At 38.8% G+C, this 24,474-nt stretch overlaps 1 protein-coding gene across 1 annotated transcript in view; it reads left to right on the forward strand.

Moving 5' to 3' along the window:
- AGTPBP1 (ATP/GTP binding carboxypeptidase 1) overlaps positions 1-22,186 on the forward strand; it is a 105,865-nt gene extending 83,679 nt beyond the window's left edge. The window contains exon 26 of the mRNA XM_065406008.1: positions 21,850-22,186. Coding sequence (XP_065262080.1) covers positions 21,850-22,027 — 178 coding nt within the window. The 3' untranslated portion in view covers positions 22,028-22,186. The remainder of the gene's footprint in view (positions 1-21,849) is intronic.
- The last annotated feature ends 2,288 nt before the right edge of the window (positions 22,187-24,474 follow it).

Genomic DNA, 24,474 nt, shown 5'->3' on the forward strand with positions numbered 1-24,474 from the left:
TAACCATACTGGACTATTAGATACCATAACTGTTTTCAAAATGTTACTACCTGTTACAGGTTCCTTATTGTATGGGTACCAGTCTATTGCATATGGTCCCAATTTCAGAGTCCCACATGCTTCCAAGCCAACTGCATCTGAGTAGAGTGTATTCACTGTTTCTAGCTCAAGGTCTACAGGCCGCACTCCCAGGATCAGATATTGTCTGTTACCTTTCTTTGGGATGTGGGGAACCACCACCCAGCTGCCCTAGACCTCCCAAATCAGTGTCTAAGACCTACTGAGTCCCTCTCCAGTTGCTGCTTACACATGCTCCCTCAGAGCTTCACTTAAGTTGTGGGCACTCCAGCCTTCTAGTTTAATTCCTTCTGGGACACATTGCAGGTGGAGCAAGGAACACAGACTTAGCAAAGGAATGTCTTAACCACAGAAATTTTACTTTTAAAACACTCAGTGGTTACAGATCTTTGAAAACAAACAAAAGTCTTGTCAGATCTCACCCCTTCTGGTGAATCTGTGGTTTGACAGTGTGTTTTGTTAGGATAGTCCCTCCTGCTCTCACCCTCCTGCATATCCTCCTTACATATGGCAATTGTCAGCCCCCACCTAGCTAGAGCAGCTTCCTACTCTCAAATAGACATCTCTCTGCCATGTGCTCCACTGGAAAACGCCACTCCAGCCTTCAATCATACAAACCTCAACCCCTAGGAACCCTCAGTAGGAAGTCTGTTGCCTCTCAACTGTTGGCCCTTTTCCATAGAACTGATGGCCTCAGATTGTGGTCTGGATTACTTCTCAGTAATAAGAGACAAGGACCTGAAGAAGAGCTCTAGGTAAGCTTGAAAGCTTAAACAGAAGTTGGTCCAGTAAAAGATATTACCTCACCGACCTAATATCCTGGGCCCAACATGGTGGCAACAATAGCACTGCAAACAATTCTCTGTGATAGTCCTTTACACCTTGTTGAAGCACTTTTCCTGAGCTCGACATGTTTTTACTCTCAGCAAATTCATCATACAAAATGGAGTTTATATTTTGAGATTGACGTATCCTGCTCTGTGCCATGTGTATTTTGTCAAAGGGAGCCTTAGAGAAATCATTTAATTATCTTGAGCATGTACAGTAGGCCTAAGTAATATTCCAAAGAATTTTTGTCTGGAAATGAACTCAAAAGGAATTTTTGGTAGTGTGTAAATTACAAATGGCATAATAAATTTCCCTTCACAGTTGCATTACTTCTATCTCAAATCCATTAGCAACAAACTGATTAAAATATTTCTAGTAGAGTTTGATAGATAAGAGGATAAAGCTCTTTGAATCAAATTTGTGGCTGTAAGTGATATAGCTTTTGTGGTTCCAGATTAATCCCTATGGTGCACACTAGAAAACAACCACATATAATTCAACGTAATTTGTATTGATTGCATTTATTGTTTAAGATTCCATCTGAGACATCACTGAGTTTGCATTTTATCTTAGCCCTAGAGGAGGTTGACTTCCCAGGTCACAACTAATAAAGTTATTTGTTAGGCTTCATTAAGAGATTGTGGACCAGGTTTCCCAGTCTTCTAAGGTTACACGGGGCTAAGTGGCTTTTAAAATAGCCAGATATAGACATTAGAGACTTTCTCTTGAATATGGGAATGCTTTGTTTCCTCCTACACTAGCTTCACCTGACCAACACACCCACAACTGGTATAAGTGGAGAGGATGGGGCAAGACATGGGCATTTGAAAGGTGGAATTGGGTAGGAAGGGGGATGGTAGAGAATAGCTGCTTCCATAACACCTTACCGCTTCAGTTCTCAAAAAATTACAGTCCTGTAATGTATTCATGAAGGAGAATAGAAATTTAATTATAGTTCTTGACACTATTTCGTGTCTAATTTTTTTTTTTAATGGTTTACTATTTGACTAATCAAAATGACACTAGAGGTCCTCATTGATCATCAGTTAACAGGACTTCGAACTAATTTTGGTGAAGTATTAAAAGGCACTTGTTATCTTGATTGAGTGATAGTGCCAACCATTATTACCTTAAACATCTGGAGGAATTATTTGTGCTTCAAGTAAAGAAACTTTTTTTATAGGTCTGTGACCAATAAATACCGAACATGGAATGCTTCATTACTCTCAAGGAAAACTGAACACTAGAGGAAAGCTAATAGTTATGACTCCAATTCTGCTGGATGCTGTATGGAGGAAGATTCTTAAGCCTGTACACTGTCCCACTGAAGTCTGTGCAGGCATAAGTATCTCCCCATGTGGTCCTGGGCCTCCGTATGATAACAGAATTTCTCTTCTGCTGCAATTGTCAAGATTTTTGTTTCCAGATTCTTAGAGCATTTTATAAATGTGCCAAAGTATAAAGGTGCCTTCAGCATGTAAAGGATTACAAGGTTCCCATCAGATTAGGTGATCTGATGGGGTTATAAAAGAAAAAGGGAAGCTGGTACAGAAGGGGCTGTCATAGGGGATGGATATGTCCTGACTCCTTCAAGTTGGCTGAGCTGGAAAGGTGTTTGGTGTCTATTACCCTGTAGTTTGAATTGATTTGTTCTGGTTTTGAGTTGGTTGGGGTTTTTTTGGAAATAAAGCAAGACCTGAAGAAAGGGATGTGAAGAGATCTGTAGTTGGAACTTTATTTTTCCTTCCCCAGTTGGTGAGTTTGCATGCCAGCTTATAGTGAAATGTTCTAAATACTTATAAAACCCTAAGTGCAATGTTTGAACAAGTTTTGTCACTTTTTGTTTCACTGGTTTTATTTACATTTGGAATTCCTTTGACATCAAAGCCATGTATAGTAATATAGATTTTCTTCTATTTCTATGAAAATCACTTTATTTCCCCCCCCCCATTGTGCAGTTAAAGGAGAGGTGGGTTTTTGGGGTTTTATTTATTTATTTATTTATTTATTTTTGGTATTCAGTACTTGCAGGCTTGCAAACTATTTTCACTCATGATGTATTTTGTAGTTTGTTACAGGAAATGTTATAAAATTGAATAAAATGTATGTAATCCATGGATGATGATGATGATGATGATAAAATAATTCATTCATATCCAGATCCTTATTGGGTAGCATTCATCCCTGGGACAAGTCCTATTCACCATATCTTACACCTAAGTTTCATCCCATGAGAGAACAAGCTGTTTTGCAGATGTGTATCATTTGATTCTTTCTGTTTAATTCATAGGGAATCTAGTTTTTACGTGCTGAAAGTCATTACAACCTAGAAGAGCTGATTTCTACTACAAATGTATAGGACATAATGTAGTGAATGTTTTGTTCTGATTGTTCAAAATTCGTATCCTTCATATTATATACGGAGCCTGTAAGGAAGAGGGAGGGAAGTGATATGCAATACTAGTGATGCACCATTTAACTTTCCTGGAATCATGAGCTTGGACAAGAATTGGTTACTCCACATGTTGCCTGGATAATGCAGGGTAGCACAACTACACTTCCTATACACAATTAACTTTTGAAAGGGGGAAATATTTATCAGAGTTCCAAATAATATAAGACACTTATCACTCCAGAACTTAAGGGAAAGAAAAATCAGAAAACAGTCCACTTAGGCCATGTCTACACCAGAAAGTCTTCCCAGTAGCATTTGTGCCGACATATAGCTGCTGACATGGTAACCTCACTAGGGCATGTGCACACTTGGCTGCCTTTTCTGGTGCATGCATCCTCACAGCACGAGGTTGTATCGACACAAGACATGATGTCCTGTGGATAGACATCCCGATGTTTCCTATGCCGCTATCCAGTGCACAGCCTTGTGCACCACTTTTGTAGTGCATTGTGGGACACCAGCATTCCTCTCAAGGAGTTGTGGGAACTTTGGGGTGTCAGGTTCCCACAGTTCCCTCTGTTCCAGCCCCTAAATATTTTTTTTGGTACTTTTTTTTTTTAATTCCCACAGTTCCTCCCTTCCATCCCATAATCTGCTCTTCCTTGTGTCAGTTTTTAATCTCTCTGCCACTTCAGCAGAATCATGGATGCTGAACAGGTCAGTGGAGTTCTCATGTCTGTTTTAGAGACAGGGAACCTGATTGTTCTGTGTTTGTGGAACTTTAACTATCGCAGAGGCCGGTCATAGAGCAGTGAAAATGAGAATACTGAGAAAGCGTGGATTATGTGGATAGTTGCATGAAAATTGCCAGCTGTTAGCGCATTAGCGCAGTGCTTCTGGGCTCATGAAACAAGCACCGAGAGGTGGGACTGGATTGTGATGCATATCTGGGAGGATTATCAGTGGCTGCAGAGCTTTCAGATATGGAAGGCCTGGAGTAGTATGCTGAGCTCACGTAAGCCTTCCTGTATAGAGATGCCAAAATGAGAGCTGCTTTGACGGTGGAGAAACAGGTAGTCGTTGTGCTGTGGACGTTTGTGGCCCTGATTGCTATCTGTCAGTGGGCAGTCAGTTTGACATTGGCAAGTCTATGGAGGGGGCAGTAGTCATCCAGGTGTGCATGGTTGTTGAGCTTGTCCTGCTGCCCAGGATTGTGAGTCTGGGCAAAGTTCAGGAAAGAAGAAAGGGATTCAATTCAATGGACTTCAAAAATTGTGGTGGAGCGACAGGATGTGTATTTGCCCCTCCCCCTGCCCTCCCAACTTTGCTTCTGTGTACATAATCAGAAACTGTTACTTTTCCTGAGTTACAAAAGTGTGATGGATCACCAGGGATGTATCACTGACATTATCTCTGGATGGTCAGGGAAAGTGCATGATGCTTGCCTCTTTAGGGATACAGGATTTTTGAAAAGCTGCAAGCAGGGACACTTTTCTTGGAATGGCACATTTATATCAGTGAGGTTGTAATGCAAACTGTTGGGGACCCAGGCTACCCTTTGTTTTCCTGGCTCATGAAGCCATACACTGGGCACTTGGACAACAGGAAGGAGAGACTGAACTGTCATCTGAACAGTTGCAGGATGACCGTTGAATGTGCATTTGGTAGACTGAAAGTACTCTGGAGATACCTCATGAGTAGCCTGGATCTCAGTGAGCCAAATATTTCTATTATTTAATATTGTGTTTTATCTAATTGCTCAGCAATGGGGGGAATATTCTTGGCAGGGTGGGGGGGAGGAGGAGAGGTGGAATGACAGTTGATTTTTTTTTTTTTTTGAATGACTAGCCGCTTGAGCACATTGAGCTGCTATATGGCTGAAGGAGGCCGTAAGAGTGACAGTGTGTCATAGTCAGGCAGCATGCTGTTTTTGTTAGTTTGTGTCTCTTCATGAATAAACTGCACTTGGCTTGTATATGAATTTTAAATGAATTGTTAACACATTTCATGACTCTGATGAGGGGAATCAGATTTAGTGGGGGGTGGTCACGTCTGTTGTGTAAGACAGTATGTAAACCAGGATTTTCACAAAGTAAAACTACTGGGCAGTAACAATCAACAAAAATACTTGTAAATCATTTAAGAACAAAGTGCAAGGTGCTGATAGCTTCTGCATGAATCACAGGTCAGTGTATAAATACAAATAGCAATTCTTCTTGTTTTCCACTGGGTTCAGTGGAAGTGATAATGTGGCATGCTATGCTGGCAGGGAACGAATATGGCCCAGGTCCCAGGAAGATAGAAATGTACATGCAGTGTAATGGCTGCTGGTGTGCAAGTCTTCTGGAGTTTTGCTCCATAAAGCTTTGTAGCACTTGGGTTTGCTGTCTGAGGAGCTGTATAATATCTTGGTGCAGTTTCCTGTGCACCTCCTAGGTCCTTCTGTCTTTTTCCTCAAATGAGCCTTCCCTAGTTTCTTCTTGTAGCCTAATTGATGAATTGGTGTATTGATTATTGATTGATCTTTTAGAATCAGATCATTAAGTGGTAGCTAAGGGTTTGGTCTCCTGAGAGGCTACAGCATCAGGAAGATTACCACCGATATTAGATTGGTATCGCTCACATCTGCTGGGGAACCCCAGAGTGACAGTCATTATCTTCATCATCTTTGTCATCACTAGCGGTAGTCATCCTGATGTCTCCCATGGCATATAGGCCAGGTAATACCTTTTATAATGAGTTATGCTGATACCCATTTTGGTTCATACATATTCATGTACTTATCTATACTTTCACACCCCACTACATTTGGGGTGCCCCAGTTTTCATAGGCTAACTTGTTAGTCCCCCTTATAATATTAATGTTTACGTTACTCAGACACCAAACAGCTTGTGGTTAGCATGTTGCTGACACCCCATGTCTGCAAAAATCCAAGAATATTCTAGCTGGCTTTAGCTGGTACATTGCAATATACATTTCTTAAATATCAGCATTAACACATGTATGTACTGAAACAGAACACTTTTTTGTGTGGCTGTAAGTTTATTTATGGGTCAGCTGCTCATGCCAGCCTAATTCAGGTCGAAGGCCCTGTTTGACTAAGCTAAATATCTTACAGACCTGGGGCCTGTAGGTCTTGTGTTACAGCGTTAATCCACCCCTACCTCTTACCTATATACTTATTATAAGCAAATACACCCCTCTCAATATTATACCCAGTATTGGTATCCTACTTATAGCCTTATCCTATATCTATTTTAGCATTAGCTACATTGTGCACTGGCCTCAGCGCTCCTGAACAGATGAATGAACATGTCCTTCCTTGTCTGTTTCTTCATTCTCCTAATCAAGGCCGGGCCTGTAGGAGGTGCCCCTCAAGGATACCTCAGCCAAGGCCACTGATCAACTGCCAGAAAGACATTGTTAGATTTAAAAGGTTAGCAAACAGGAAAAGATAAGTGACAAACCTCCCTAAAACTTTACTATAAAGATCTTCATGCAGATATGAAGTCAGGCTTGGTATGGGGCTGTGCAGCAGTTATCAGCATGGTAAGTATGTGAGAATGTAGCCATGAAGGCTGGGGTAGATTGTAGGGAATCCCCGGTAATAACTGTAGGGATAGTGAAGTCAGTATTGCTGTACTTATAGGCAGTGATGATTTTGGCTGCTGTATCACTCATGAGGGTGCTAAGGCGCAGAGGAGGCAACTGCTCGAGTTTTCCTGGGTCCATATGTTGCTGGGCTTTCAACAGCTCTGTTAGCACTCAAGCTCATGGCAGAGTGGTATGGGAAAGTGCCCTACCGTGGTGGGAGAGACCATGGCAGCCCGTCCTAGAAATGTGCAATCAAAGAGTAAAGAATGCCTATTTGAAAACTTCATCAAGATCGTGCCAGGACAAAAGGGATGCCCTTGAACTCCACAGGTGGAAAAGGGTGGTTTCCGCTGCCTACTTCTGCAAGCCAGTACAAAGCCAAGCCACCATAGCCAGCAGCATACTGTCTACTTTTCTACCCCATAATCCAAGCACAGCATGCAAGAAATTTGGTTTGAATTTGGACAATCATATTGGAAAACCAAAGCGCTGAGTTTTTAATGTTTACATAGCTGGATTTGCACTGCACTTTTCCCCCACAAAAGCCAAGGAAATCCAGGATGTCTCTGAGATCAGGCTGCAGCATGAGGTTTGCCTGAACTTTCTTTAGCTGCAGTTTTACCTGGTGCCATACTTGTGCACTGAGGTAGCAAAAGTATGTTGGCAAAGATGAGCCAGAATTCTTTCAACTGGTTGTAAAGCAGGGCCAGTGATAGATAAATGCTGCATGTGCTTTGAGCTATATTAGATGCATTCAGTGTGGGGGGAAAAAGAACTTTGTTGCTTAGAAGGGGATTTCCAAATGCTCCTAAGACAGGGTTAAGTTTATGCAGACTTGTGAATTAGTTTGTGCTGTATTTTATAAGAAATAGCATAACTTTTTCTCACTTTGTGGGAACAACGCATTGTGGGTTAATCCTGAGGAACACAGAAAATGCCCAAGAAGAATACTATTGGTCCATTTTATCTGGCATGCTGCCTCTTCTATTAGCCAATACATGATCCTTTTGAGAGAAGAAAGCAATCCATAACACACGCAGCCAATTTTATAATACCACAAGGGAGGCCCCAATTCCCTGCCCTGTGCTTTATCACTAAATCACAGTGTGTCTGTAGTATGTCTCCTTTCAAAAATTACCATTTTTCCCCCTAGTAAAAAAATGTTTCCTTCAATTTTTTTAAATAGTGGAAGACTATGCTTAAAAGAAGAGACGGATAAAAGAAACAGCTTAAAAGTTATCTATTATGCCCTAGAGTGCAGCTAAATAACTGTTGCTAAGATTTCTATCATTTTCTGTGAATGCATACAGAAGCAGTGAAGTACTGTATATTTGAAAGCTTAGTAACCATGGAAGGATTAATTACACAGACACCACAGGTCACACCCCCAGTTACATTGGCATAAAGTTTGTCAGGCTGTTTTTAATAATTCATAAATAGCCTCTGGATTGCCACCCCCCAGAATGACAATAGAATTGAAGTGTTGGAGATCTGCCATGTTAAATGCATTCCAGCTGTTGTTCCTTTTACCCCAGCTAATTAAATGAGAACTTGTGGGACCTCGCAGGCATGTGACAGGATTGTAGGGCTAGTTTGTCAGACACTGCGTGCAGTGGTTTGTTTTTAATCCATTCTGCTTCCGGATTGTGTAGCTGCCCTTTGTGAGCCCTTCATTCTACCTAAAAACAGGTGTATGTTTCTCTGCAGTAAAGAGAGTAACACAACTTCAAGTGGTTATTCACATGGTTTTTAGACTTTGTTAGTAAACTGATCCTTTAAAAAAAAAAAAAAAGTTACAAGAAACTGTTGGCTCAATTTACAATATCTGTTTGTTTTTCTCTTTTTGTTCCCTTTATTTTGATTTATGCAATTAAAAACAATAGAATACTGCTATCCTGTGTTTTACATGCCCTTGACAACCATTATAAATACAGTCTCATGAGAACACTGAAGACCCCACGTTTAAAAACAAACATCTCTAGCGCTCAAATTTGATCTATCTATTTTCAAATGTATGAAAACATTACCGTGATTTTTAATTCATGTACCAATCCTTACTTTTCTTAATAAAAAATAATCTGTGTCCCCCCCTATGGCAGCCACCCGGTGTATCTGGGGAACTACATAGGTCCTATGATACAAAATCTTCAAACTCAAAATTCCTGTATTTTTAAGTAATAGCCACATATAAACACCTTTTACGTTGCTGCTGTCACATGAAGAGTATGTGTTTCAAATTTTTGATGAAGACAATACAATATAGTAATCTGTTAGTTAAACACTTTCCACATCACATGTGTTATCTCAACTTTTCCAGGTCAGCAGCCAGTCATCCTGTTTCTGTTGATCATAATAAATTGTACAGAAGAAAGCAATTTATTACTAGAATTTATTTATTATTTATTTTTTATTGTACAGAGGAAAGCAATTTATTACTAGAATTTATTTATTTATTATTCTGTAAATCAAATCAAAATGCAACTAGGAAAATGAGACTATGTAGTAATAGTGCAGGAAACATAGCAGATGATTGGCTGCTCCTGGTCTACCACTTTGCCATGTCGGATAGAGCCTAATCTTTGCTCGTCTTTGCTGCTAAAAAATGATGGTTACTTCCAGTGCAATAACTAATGTGCGATAGTTACCTCATTGTAAAATCCCAGTGGAAACAAGCTCCCTCCCTGTAGTTTTTCTGTGAGGCAAGCAGGGGAGGTCGACACTATACCCTTCACTCGGGGTTGATATTTATTTTGCCTCTTGGTTAAACTACAGTGCCATGTCTCCAGTAGGAGTTTACAGCAGGATAGCTATCACACACTAGTTATCTCACAGTAAAAACACATTTTTTAGCAGTGAAGACAAAGCTAGTATTGTTGCAGGGATCTGCAATGTTGTGGAGGTAACAGGCTGGTCTCCCCCATGGGGATGGAGCACCTCACAAAGGTCTGTAGTGACCTAAATGAAGGAAGGTAGGGAGGAATGAACACCTCTTGTCATTCTCTGATGCAACAGCTCTAACTACAATTTGGGAAGTAACCTTAATGAGCTGTGAGAGAAGTTGCATTTGGCCTTGGAGGGAGGGACAGCTAACATCACTGAAAGGTTGGGAATAAAAGTGAAAATGTAGGAGGTGTGATGGGAAATAACACATGGGAGTGCTTAAAACCTCTTTTAACCATCCTGATAAAGTCAAAATTGTAAGCTATTCTGTAAAATGATGTGCACAAGGTGGATATATAGTTTGTTGTGAAATAACAGTACTCCTAGAATAGTTATAAAAGATAATACAAGCACATAAGAGCTGCCATACGGGGTCAGATCATGATACATCCTGTCAGGTTTCCTATCTCCTACTGTGGCCCATACTAGAGCTTCAGAGGAAGTGTACAGAACAGGGCAATTATGGAGTGATTCACCGTGTTGTCCAGTCCTGACTTCTGTAAGCCAGAGGTTTAGGGTCGCCTCAAGTATGAGATTGTGCCCCTGACCATCTTGATTAATAGCCATTGATGGATCTATCCTCTATGAACTTATCCAGTTCTTTTTTTGAGCCCAGTTATACGTTTGGTGCTCACAGCATGCCAATGAAATATATTCCACAAGTTAGTTGTGCATTGTGTGAAAAAATGCTTCCTCTTGTTTGTATTAAGCCTGTTGCCTGTTAATTTCCTCAGGTGACTCCTGATTTTTGTATTGTGTGAAGAGGTAAATAATTCATCTCTATTCACTTTGTCCACACCATTCAGGATTTTGTAGACCTCTATCATATTCCTCCTTAGTTGTTTCTTTTCTAAGCTGAGCAGCCCTAATCTTTTTGGTCTCTCCTCATATGTAAGCTATTCCACAACCTTGATTTTCTTTTGTTGCCCTTTTGTGAACCTTTTCCTGTTCCATTCTATCCTTTTTATATCACTCAACATATAGATTTTGATAATGTATTAAATTTGTGCAAGAATTATTACTACTTTTCTGATGCTTGACTGTTTTTGAAATAATTCTCTGGTATAACTCATCTCAGCAGAGTTCTGTCGTGTGTGTGTGTGTGTGTGTGTGTGTATACACAACATAATCTAAACACCTGCTATTGTTAAGGTTGAATTCTGCTTTCCATTCTAACCTTGCTTTTCAGTTACTCATAATTTTTGCCTTAAATTTGAGGAATTTGGAGTGAAATCAGGTGATTTTGTTTTTGAGCTACTTGGTAATAAAGTATACGTTTTGCTCATAAATTTCAATCAGAAAATTTTGCTCTCTGATAACTTGCAAAGGACAGAGGCTAGAAACTTCAAATGTAGCTTGTCTTTCAGTGACACCTACAAAAAAAAAAAAATCAAGCCAGCTTTGAAGAATGGTTCAGTCACTTTTAAATTAATGAATATTTTGAAGTTGGATGCAGCTGCAAAGAACCTTTCAAAAACATATTTAGGATTCCCCATGCAAGGGCCTTGGTAGAGAGAGTGAGCATTGCAGCCAAATGGTTATTCATGAAAGGAATTGGACCAGTTAAGAATGCTTCTGTTAGTGCCACGGCGGCACGGTGCTTCAGTAACTTATTTTTTCCATAGTGGGGAGCATTCATATTATGCCTCGGATCAAGGAACTTGAAGCCAAATACTTCAGATTTTTCTCACTTCTTTCATTCTTTTTCTTTAAAAGTCATGGGAAGTTAAATGTTGTCTTAATATAACATTAGCACTCAAGTCAGGAAATTCTAAATGTTAAGTTGCTTCCATTATGTTCACTTAGTCATATTGTATTAAAAACTGCAAAATGTACTACTTTCACATATAAACCTGTGTGTGTGTAATATAAAATGTGTGGGAACATCCTTTAACTTGTGGAATAGACTGGCTTTTGACAACTTGTTTCTGTCTTAATGGTGCATTAAAGCTAATTAATGTTTGTGTGTGATTTTTTTTTTTTAAAGGCTTCTGCCTGTTTGATTGTCATAACCAGTTCTACCAGTGTATACCTCTGAGTCTGATCCTGTTCCATTGATTTCAATGGCAAAGTTTCCATTAAAATCAGTGGGAGCAGAATCAGATCCCCCTAGGATTCCCTAGGTACAGGGAATATCTCTCTGATGATAAAAACTTTCAAACCATTGAGTACTGTTTAAGTGACATAATATGTCACATCACTGAATAAAGGCATAAAACCAAGTGGGGCCCCTTTTTATAAGGGGGTATTTTGACCTAATCCTTGCACATAAACAGCATAGTCCTAAAATCTTTCCACTCTTTTGCAAGAAGTCATTGGTGATATCTCAAATCAGGCATTAGTGGAACAGTTTCATTTCTACTGTACAGCTTTTCTCATTCATTACTCATGCATTAATGACCCCCGCTTCTGGAATTGGGAGGAGGTCCAGTGTTGTTCTGAAGGCTCCAGGAGTAAGTGCCACCCTTCATCGCAGGCCCCCAGATTTTCTGCTGCTGTTGGTAGAAAAAGTTGGCAATTCAATTTCTCCCAACAATTTTGTATTCTAACTTTAATTTGCATTTTTGTGCACTAGCGACCTATAATCAATCATTCCTCTCCTGGGTTGGGTATTTGGTAGCACAGATGTTTCAGTCAGCCAGATGTGCCACTTCAGCACCTCCCCTCTTCGAGTCCTCTGCCCCCCTCGGGCAATGTGAACTGTCCTGCAAGCACTGCACTGAATCGAAGCAGCATTCCCTATGTGCAGTGACATTCACAGGCTCTACATAGGGTGAAATACATAGCCAGCCAACCCTCGCACTGCCAGCGCACAGGGCTCTGAGTTGGACTGGCAGCTCAGGTCCCCTCCCCTTCCCTCCCCTGAGGAGCCACACCTCCAGTGCAGGAAAGGTGGGAATGGGTCTCCCTATCTCTCAACCCCTTCCCTACTCCACAGGCTTTGAGTGCACATTAAAGCATAGGGAGCACTTCAGGTAGTTTTTAGGTAGTTAACCTGTGGGATCAGGCAGGCAACCTTTCAGGTTCCTGGAGATATCTAGCAACTTACTTCTACAGACAACATATTTGTACCAATACCCTTCCTCGGTTGAGTATAAACAGCCAGGGGAAGTACCATGCATGCACCAAACACCTCAGCACCCCGCCACTCACCCCAACAAACTTTCTGTGCAGGACTTTTCCAGGACAGGATGCCAGTGGCTTGCCAGGAATTCATTAATATTAATAATATATCTTTCCTTTCAAACGTTATTTGATGCATGATTTTGTAGAGACACCATCTCTGATATCTTGTGCATATAAGCATACAGTGAGAAGCTGTTTGGAGGAACAGTAGAGAAATTAGTAGCTGAGATAACAGTGAGGGTTGAGGCCTCTATGAAAGCCAGCATAAAAATCCATTGGTCACTATGAAGCACCCGAGTATCCAAGAAGGAACGGTTACTTTAGCAGAGGTAAAAATCTGGAGCAGAAGCTTCCAAGGAAACCTAATTACATTTTCTACCAGACCAACAAAATTCTCAGTGTGACAATGATGAAACGAGCATTCGTATGTGAGAGCTCAAAATCCCTTCTTTCTAATCTACTCTCCACACCCAAAGTCTTCAGACATGGCTAGTAGTAGTCACAGCAAGGCACAGGTTGCAAATTACACATGCATAGACAACATACGAATCGGTGCCCTGCCTGCGGGGGGAAAAAACATTTGTAACTGTGTACGGGTTGATTTTGGCAAACCAGTAAAGTGCCTGAAACCACTATGGCTTATTGCTAAAAGCAGCCTAGTCAGCAGGTTTAGCTTAACCAAGGCAGGGGAGGGGAGGGGGGTTTGGGTGCCACAGAAAGGGCAGCTTGACCCCACGTCCTTCCTGATAAGAATTGTGTTGAAGTTGCTGATACATGCATTTTAAAAGAGCAGGATATGCCCCGGGAATGTCTACTGGGGCCTTAAGGCTACAAACTCTGGAAAAAACCCACACCTGGTTAATCAATAATCAGAAGAAACCTCTTGCTTGACCATTGAAACTGCTTACTTAAGTTTTCTTTAAGGGACATGTCATTCTATTACTAATGTATAAATAAGGGGGAAAAGTTTGAGGCAGTTGGACTTGTTTGGACTCTCCCTCTGGATACATCTTGCAGTCCCCACCGGCAGATGGAAGATTTCGTCACTGGAAGCCTGCCGCTGTGTCACTCAAGAGCCACACTCAGCTTTGGTAATTATCAAGGGTTGGAGGTGTTTTCCTAACCTGTTGCAGACGTGTGTAAGTGCTTGAGACTAAGTAAAGTTTAGCTTTAAGTGAAAGCACTCTTGTGTTGTATTGTTTGTGCCAGCCATTGGTTGGATGGCCATGTCTCCCCTGATTTATTTCCCGACACCACCTCGCACAGAGTAAAAGTTACCAAGAGCTTTGGGTTGAAAGAACCCTGGGTAACAACTGGACAGCTGCTTAAAAGGATTAATAACCGCCAGTTGTTTAAAATCCTGAAGAGCTTTGAACCCAATGAATTGCTCATCCAGGGGTCAAAACAAGGATGGCTCAAACTGTAATTTTATCATCATGATGAAGATTTGCATAGATCCAAAATTTCCTTGCATCTGTCATTTCCTGGCAATGCTCATCCATAGCCAATTATCTCCAGTGGGCAGGATTGCTGGTTTCATCCTGTGAGTGGGTTTCTCAAAATACATCTACGAAAGCTTCTCCTTAGGACAGGGGATTGACAGTGGCGTGTCTGAACAAAACTCTCTCTCTCTCTCTCTCTCTCTCTGACATGGCCATATGGGATCGAGCCAGTGATCCAATTAGTCAGTATCCTGCTTATGATGCTGGCCAGTACCATCTATGTCAGAAGAAGGTATAAGAAGCCAAATAGTGAGCTATTACAGTGCTCACAGGGAAGTATTCTCCTGCCTCCCGTTAGAGGCTGGTTTATGATTGAGGCATATATATTGTATCCCTTCCAAAATCAGAAAGTAAGCAGAGGTCGAAGCTTCTCTGTGGCAATGGAAGTAATGCACTGGGCAGAGAAGAATTTGTTTTCAAGACAATTCACATAAAGGATACAGAAAAGAGGAAACCAGAGAGAGTTGAAGTCCTCTTAATTCTCTACTGCCCAAAAGGCAGGACTTCCTATACAGCCAAGGAACCCATACTGGACCTACAGAAAAGACCGGATCCCTTGAAGCAGGGGCTCCTTCATCCAGACCACGAACACCAATAGTCAACAGCCGATCATTCAAAGAAAAGTGTAGTTCAGTATGAATTCTCTTAGCTTCTGGTATCCAGACAACCAGGAACTCAACCAGGAATGTCATACATTGATCTGGGACATATTTACATTTCTGGTGAAATGTAAAATAGAATTCTTTTTGGGGCAGGACTGCCTCTTTATTTGTACCATTCCTAGGACAATGGGTCCTGACCTCTAAATGCTACTTTAATGTAAGTATAATAATAATCACAAAGTTATGGTGATTTCAGCTACATTGGAGTTTCTCAGAATAGTTGATTTGGAGACCTACAATCAACATGATGGAAACACGGATACAAGTCCTAGTGGCATTCTGTAGATAGGCATGTTGGACTCTCCGTTTGAGTATCATCAAAGGACAAGATTAATCAAATGACAGGTTATACAAGACAAAACCATTTACCTCCAAAAGGCAGGTTGTGGAATTACTTCCCTTGTCTATACAAGAACCATGCTGCTGTTGTCCTAAGAAATGATGTTAATCTTTTATAGCTCCAGAAACCTTTCTGTTCAAGATAAATTCCTCCTTCCATAGTGCCTGGGAAATAGTCCAAGGCCATAGTGTCCCAGTTGAAATGTTTGTGTTAAATAAGGTAACAGTTACTGTACATACTTTTCTGAAGTTGCTGATGTAATAATATGTCTGAGACAACAAAAAAATCTCCTTTTTCAAAGACGAAAGATGTATGCATTCAGAAGCAGTGTAATTAATGAAACATAGTAATTACACTGCTTCTGAATGCATACATCTTTAGTCTTTGAAAAAGGAGATTTTTTTTGTTGTCTCAGACATATTATTACATCAGCAACTTCAGAAAAGTATGTACAGTAACTGTTACCGTATTTACCACAAATATTCCAACTGTGACACAAGCCCTCCTCTTCCTTAACTTGGGAGAAAGAGGACAGGCCAACATTTTAAAGTACTTTTCAGTATTTCATTACATCTGGATGTACTTACCTTAAGTTAACCAAAGCATTTTCAACTGAGTCAGCAGTATGTTTGATTTACAAAAAAAAGAAAATAATAACTAGATTTATTTCCCTCTGGTAATGCACTTTAACATTTTAGGCGATGAATTAAACACTTACATAATTTATTTTCCTTTAATTATTTTGAACTCTTTTCCCAGTATTTTCCCCCAGTTTCCCCAAAGAGAAACCATTAGACTACATGTAATAATGGTCCTGTAGTAAGAAATATGGTTGTGATGCTGACAGGTTTGATGGGCTCTATGAATGCAATGAAACAAAAACACATGATTCTGGTCATAACTAGTGGAATTTATTCGCATTATCTATCTTTGCCTGATGACTTGACCTTGTTCAGAAATTCTGGTGCCTTGTTCAGTTCTATAAGGCTCACTCAGTATGTTCTAGGTTAGTGGTTCTCAACCAAGGGTACACAGAGATCTTCCAGGGGGTACATCAACTCATCTAGATATTTTCCTAGTTTTACAACAGACTACATAAAAAGCACTAGCAAAGTTACTACAAACAAAAATTTCATACAGACGATGACTTGTTTTATATTGCTCTATATAGTATACACTGAAATGTAAGTACAATATTTATATTCCAATGAAGAAGTAAGCAATTGTTCAGTTATAGTGTGCTGTGATACTTTTGTATTTTTGTCTGATTTTGCAAGTATTTTTAAGTGAGGTGAAACTTGGGAGTATGCAAGACAAATGTAACTCCTGAAAGAGGTACAGTAATCTGGAAAAGTTGAGAACCACTGTTCTAGGTTATCCAGTGTTTTCAGTTTATAGATTTGGTTTAATTATAGCAGACACAGATTGAGCTTTAGGATTTCTCATATTACTTTCTCAGAGTTAACAAAGAGGAAATTTGGGGAAATGGCAAGGAGGAGACAAGCTCTAGAAATGAGAGGAGAGCTACAAATGCTACATCCCCATCTCACTTTGTGGGAAGGTTGATGGCACCCGGCTCCTTTTGATTGTGAATAGAAGTTGGACACCTAACTGCTTTTCAAATTTGTCCTTTAGATCTTTCCTTCTCACATAGGAAAAACCATAGAAGGGGCAAATTACTCAAGGGAACTCCGTAAGTAGATGTAAATTGAGTTCCATGAGTGATATTGCCTCCAAGGGAGGGATTTTTTAACTACTGTAGGAGCATGGCCTTCCAAGAGCTTGGCTATCCAGAGATCTCTGGGTAAATTCTAAGGAACTGAGGACATGGAAAGCTGGTTCCTTTGCACTACTCCCTGACTCCTCTCCTCCCACTTTTACTTCCCTGTCAAAACTCCTTTGGCAGCAATCACGGGTTCCTTGCCAGTTATATTTCTGTCTCTCACTGATACTATGTGCTGGTGTAACTTTCAGTCTTTGGGCAGAAACTATCTCAATCTCTTCTTGTAAAGCACTGTAAATATCCTGGTGCAAGTGTGTTTTAATAACAGTTATAGAAAATTTTTGCTTCCTTCAAGGTTGACTTCTCCTGCAGCTGAAGCATTTGAATAATGAAAAATGAGACTGGTGTTTTGTATCAGGAAAAAAACAAAACGAAAAATCATGAGTTTGTTGTGGCAAAAATAGCTATTTTAGCTGGGGGGGAAATCACAACTTTTTCAAACAGATTAGTGTATTTTTATTGGTAAGTATACCAAAACATTAATTCAAATAGGAAAAATACATAACATAAAATATTGCTAAAATTATTAGAAAAATTATAGTAGGTCTTGTTTTGATAAAGCATTTTATGCATTTTAAAATTACATGATTTTCTAGATTTCCTGTCATCTCTAAACACATTGTTGTATAAAGGAAGGGTAGCTTTTGAAAAGCACTGTTTGTTTGAGAGTCTGAGTCCTGCAACACTCATCAGTTACACTTAGTTTTCATTGAGAAGTTTATCTTCACACTTGTAAGGGTAAAAATTAAATTTAAATAAAATATCCGAACACTAAAGACGTTTTAAAGGGGTCACTTGAACAGCTGTGACTTTAAAGAAAGCACACACATTGTGGAATCCATGACAAACCACCAGTCTTAATAATAATAAACCAATTTATTATTAATTTTTTGTTTTAAAAAGGAAAGCAAGAGATGATAGAGGAGGAGGGATTATTGAGTATGTTAATTAGAAACAACTCAAGGGAAAAGTTAGGAAATTAAAATCCACAGAATCAGCATGGAAGGCAGCTAAAAAACATTGAGTCCCAAGATATGTCATGATATTAAAAAAACTAAATTGATTAAACAGCAAGGTTCAAGTGTTCGAGTCACAAAAAATATAGAAATCCAGCACAAGTGAGAACAGTGGAGTAGAGTCTAAATGTTGTTAGATGCATTCTAAAATACAGATTAAAGAGGGCTAAGAAGAATTTTGAAGAACAAATATCAAAGGATGATATGATAAATTAACTACATCAGAAATAGAGCCATCGAAGGGCCTGTTGACTGTTAACTGTACCAGACCCTCGGATACCTTTATGATGGGTACAGAAGGAAATGAAACATGTAGACAAAATAAGCACATTCTAATATATTGATTTCAGTAGAATTTGAATGGGCAATAGTAGCACAGTGGGTGCATTGAGAGCCAGGTAAACGTGTTAAAATGAAAATAATTTCGGAGCCAGACTTAATAGGGGCAGATATTTAGGCAAACTTCTCCATGTAGCTTTGCTAATCCTGACCTGTAATTAACTCTTCTAGTACTGGACTTCTCCTGAGTGGAGAAAAATAATTATTGTATTGATAGTGTTATGATTAGTAAAAATTTAATCAAAGATTAAACTACCCTTACATTTCTAACCTGAGATTTGAGCACAGATTGGCAATTGCAAATGTCTAATGTGGTGCATTATATTACTCTGCTTCGTTCCCTGGATTTTAAAAAGATGATCATGTTAAGATTAAAACTTGGCTTACCTAAATGTTACCTGATGCCTCTTTTGAGACAAAGCCGCAGTATTGACTTGTTCTTAATACTACTTGCTAGTTGTTGACCTAAAACTGAGTTAAAATAGCAATAATTTTCTGTATATCTTACACTGTCTTGTATGTGTATTGCAACACAGAATTCAGAATGTAGACTGGGACATAGTCTGTCACTTGGTAAACAGAATGTAAGCTCCTAGAAGTGAAGGTGGCTTGCTGAAATGTCCAGTTCTCTGCATAATCATCAAGACAGTTGCAACATGTTCTGGACTGTGTATGTGTAAAAAAATTTTTTTTTTAAACTACAGTAAACTTACCTTATGGAGAGAGTATCTCTTGCAGAAGACTCCATTGCATTCGCTGTTGTCCGAAGCTACATGCAACTAAACAAATCAATTTTATAAGTGTCTATTTTAATACATTTTTATACGTTAACTTCATGCTAGCACTGGCTAGAAAAACATGTCATTTGCACTGCAAATATTAGTTTTGTTAAACTTTGAGTTCTCACAACTGAGTTAATGAGGGCAGAGTTCAGAATTAATGGCTGCATTTCCTGTGAATTGAATTACACAGAATATCCTGCAATTGCAGTGGGAACTCCTTGTATGTGTAACCTAGCAAATCAATATCTGTGTTGAGTGATCCGAAGCAGAAATCCCAGAATAGTCTATACACTTGTTGAGATGAGAGGTGTTTTGAGTGTGGTTTCTTGCAGCGAGTAATTTTCCAAAGAGTTGAATGAAAATTTCAACCTGTTTTCCTTCAAATGAAGTGTTGGTGGATTATGATTTTCTAGAGGAAGAAATAGTCACATCGTTAAATCACGGGATGGGGAGTCAGGAGATCTGGCTTCTGTTACTGGCTCTGCCACAGATGTTCAGTGCAATGTTGTACCTCAGTTTCCCTATCTGTAAAACGAGGATACCTTGAAGACTTAATTCATTAATGCTTGTGAAGTGCCTTGTGAGCCTCATGTAAAGGCACTAGAATAACAGTCTCATTATAAGTTTATTTGTGCCAGTCGAAGTACCTGATTGTATCCTTCTCCTTAACCCTTCATATGTTGCTTGTCTTTTTGGAATGTAAATTAATTAGGGCAGACACCCCAATATATGTATGTTCAACATCTAGCATAATTAGCCCTGGCCCTAGTTGGGGCCTGTGGGTGCTACCAGAATATTAAATAACAATTGTTGGACACATTTAGTTTTGTATTGCATTTCTTTTTGCAGTATTTATTAAGCACAATAAGCTCTTAACCCTTATTCTGAAAAATTTAAAGCGTAAATGTAATATGCAGTAGCCTAGTCTCTTTTTTGTGTGCCAATTTAATTTGTTAGGCCTTTGATTTTCAGTACTTTTAAAACCTTTTTTAAACTAAAAGAAGTCCAGGTTTTTTGTCATGTTCCCAGTATGTGAATCTTAGCTGTCAGTTGCACACTTGACTTGAGGTTTGAAGGGACAGAGAATAAGCTCAGTGAAAAATATTTGCACCAAATTTCAGCCCATTGAAGATTAAAATGATCCTTTGCTTGCCCTCTAAAAGAGCTTTAGAGTGGAAACAGTAATGAAATAAATGCAGAGCTACTGTCAAGAGATCCTATAGTGTACCTCAAGAAAAACTTGTAAAAATTCAAATGTATAACTTTGTTTGAAATGCTTTGTTTAATGATCCTAACACAATAACCCAGAGCACCCTACATGTTCCTAACACACCTGTTGTGTTTTTATGAGTTGTATCTGGTTATTATAGATTCCTTAGTTCCCGCTCCTCCAGTGTAGAAACATTTGGCACAAACCTAATGGAAAATCTGTGTGATTTGATTATGAATTAAAATGGAGAAGTTGCAGATCCTTTCTGGGACCTCCTCTGAACTCAGAGCTATTTACCTTATGAAATATTTAGAAGCATTTAGTGCTTTTAAGCAAATAGCTTTATCCTGTGTCCCAAGGGAGAATAATAAAGCTGGGGATGAAAAATTCACTTTTTATTTTTTTCTCATAATAGGAAACTTTCGGGTGGTGAAAAAGGCACATTTTCAGTCTTCTTGGGTTTACTCTAATGGTCAATAACCATTTTAGAATCTTGGAAGAAATTAGTTTAGCACATTACTGTAGAATCCATTTTGAATATCCCATAGTCACTTACCCAGCTTCCTAAAGTTAACTGCTGCCTGTGAACTGCAGGATTTAAGATGAGACTTTTAAAAAGGAATCTATGCAAAGTATGAGAAAGTTTTTAGCAATTTGCAAATAACCTTGATAATTTTACATACAAAAGAAGGCTTAACACCCTGCTTTGTGAGTACTTGAGTTTTCATTTACAAACTAGTCAAAAGTGCTCTTTGTAACATTTTCCAAACTAATTAATAACTTTTTTTTGTAATTAAAACATATACGTTTACAATCTGAAAATGAGCTTATAATTTAAAACACTAAAACTGAAAGCTCTTAAGGGCAGGGTCTGTGTTTTCTTACATCTGTCCAGTCCCTATCACAGTTAATACATAGTGTGTATGTTATATAATAGCACCTAAAAAACTAACTTATTCCAGTTCAATGACTTTTAAATTGTGTATAATTTTTTTATATTTTACATATGTATCCTATGTAGTGTGTGTCCATGATATTAATTTGTCAGCTTTATAAATGTCATTTTGGCTCACAGTTTATATGTATTATTCAGGTTAATTATTCCTATTAGCCTGATTTTCTTACATTAAAACAAGTATCATTTTGAATTATTCATTTAGCTCAAGATAAGGAAGTACATTGTCTAACTGACTAGCTGAATTTAAATCTTTGAAAGCGATTAATGCAACCTATTGTGTGTTGTCTTACTACAGCCCCACTACATATGTTCTGGATGAAGATGAGCCTCGCTTCCTTGAAGAAGTTGATTACAGTGCAGAGAGTAATGATGAGCAAGACATTGAATTGGCTGATAATGCAGGCGATTATGAACCCTCTGTTCAGGAAGAGGGGCTTTCTGACTCAGAAATGACAAGGACACACCTGCCTTGAGCCATCTTTGTAAACGCAAAGAAGAAAATGAATATCCTGGTTTTTAGTAGACAGGAAACAGGGAAGTATCTGGCTTTCAAGAGGGTTGGCTCAAAGAGACAGAAGTAATTGAAGCCTGTTTAGCTGAAAGACAATAAATGTGTTTCTGATTTATGATAATATTGGCATTTGTTTTATTTAAGGAATTCAGTGCCTTCATTTGGCACTGACTATATCAAACAGTTGCTTTACTATTTCATTTTCTACCAAGTATTGTTGCATGGCTTTTTGTGTCCTTAACCCTCTATAATCTCCAACAAATGGATTATAAATTGTAGTGTGTCGGGTACAGAAATTAATATTAAAATTCCTTGTGGTACATACCTTTTGAGTTTCTTCCTGAAAAATACATATGTACAGGTTTTTTAATTAATTTGTGTGTTTATTGAGGCTGAGGTTTTTCTTCAGAATTATGTTAAATGTTTGATTGTTTGAAGTAATGCAGAGCTTGCTTTGAAACAGTTTCATTCTACAGTTACTAAATTAAACAAAAATGAAAATTTGATCAATTGTTGCGCTTGTTTCTTGATCCTTTAATACACTGAGGTTATATAGTTTTACAGCAGCCATGATTTAAAATATACAATGATCTAAATTGCCTTTTTTTAAAAAAAAGTTATTCTTGCAAGATGGTTCGGTTAGTCCACTAGTCAGAAGCATTTTATGGTGGCTACTGCACCTGCACCTACTACGAATTTTATGTTTGCATAAAACTCTTCCCTGAAACACAGCATCTCAGGTGAAGAGAGAGTGTTCATCTCCACAATCAGTTAATTTTTAGCTTTGGAAACAAGTTTACTCAGTGACAAGAATTGGCTAAATGTGTATACTGTCTGTATATTTTGCTACTTATTTGTTAACAACTTTTCTTATTTAATATTCTTGTCAAATTCTTGTATTGTCAAAATGAGTTCAGTTCATTCTGGGCATGTTTTTTAAGGGGAAAGGTGGTATCCATTTTGGTTTAGAGCAGGGGTCGGCAACCTTTCAGAAGTGGTGTGACGAGTCTTCATTTATTCACTCTAATTTAAGGTTTCGTGTGCCAGTAATACATTTTAATGTTTTTAGAAGGTCTCTTTCTATAAGTCTATAATATATAACTAAACTATTGTTGCATGTAAAGTAAATAAGGTTTTTAAAATGTTTAAGAAGCTTCATTTAAAATTAAATTAAAATGCAGAGCCCCCCGGACCAGTGGCCAGGACCCGGGCAGTGTGAGTGCCACTGAATATCAGCTCGCGTGCTGCCTTCGGCACACGTGCCATAGGTTGCCTACCCCTGGTTTAGAGTCTTCCTGTGAGTCAGATTGTCATGTTCTGGGAATGAACAAAGTATTTTTGCACCTCCCCTCCACCTCTGCTGCTCCATTTTTGCTTAGAATAAAATTTAATGTGGAGCTGAAGTTGCTGCCAAATATTTATAAAACTGAACTTTTGCTACAGCAAAAAGTTTAATTATCCTTGCTTAATGTGACCCAGTTCTGACTCTTTATTTTTTGAAAAAATGGTTGTATAGCATAAGGGGAAATCTAAAAGCATCAAGCAATATCTTTCTGTACTGCAACAGGTCCCTAACTAAAGAGAGATTTTTAAGTGTCAGCAGTGCAAATGAAATTGATGTGTGTTTTTCTTTTCTTTTTTTTTTCTTCTTCTTCTTTTTATTTGGTACATGAAATAAAAACCATAGAGAGCAAGATGGCCCAGGGGATGGTCAGTGGAAATGTGAAACCTTTTACCAATAACTCACTGTTTCAAATCCAGTTTAGGTAGGTAGCAACAGTCTGTGCCATCTTGGTTTTGAAATTGGGGTAGAGGAGAGAAATGCTGGCATATTTGCCCTTGAAATAGAAATGGCGTGCTCTTATGCTTATATTTTTAAAAAAATTAAATTATCAGCTGTGAGAAGTAAGGGAATGATAGAACCACCTATATACTCTCTCCTCCAACTTTTTCTTTTTAAGGACTGACCATCTTAATTGTTCTGTGACCTATATTGGATGAGTAGGCAGGCTCAGTCCAACAAATGGATTATAAATTGTAGTGTGTCGGGTACAGAAATTAATATTAAAATTCCTTGTGGTACATACCTTTGAGTTTCTTCCTGAAAAATACATATGTACAGGTTTTTTAATTAATTTGTGAGTAGGTGGTCAGACAGCAAAGTGACCATCACAATTGGCACTTTTGGCAATAATGAGAGACCAGGCACTGAACCTGGTACTCTCTTATCCCCTCTTACCACCTAGAGGTCATTCCTCTAGGTCAGGATTGAGACATATTAGCAGGGCAGTGTAGGGAAGCTCATATTGCTCCCATTGTGTTGTACCTGTTCTGTGTATAAATAGTCCTTCTGTCTCCAGAACTCTTACCCTAGCACCTTTCATAAGTAATAAATTCACTTAAATTAAC

Source organism: Emys orbicularis, chromosome 6 (assembly GCF_028017835.1).
Source record: "Emys orbicularis isolate rEmyOrb1 chromosome 6, rEmyOrb1.hap1, whole genome shotgun sequence".
Classification (NCBI taxonomy): domain Eukaryota; kingdom Metazoa; phylum Chordata; order Testudines; family Emydidae; genus Emys; species Emys orbicularis.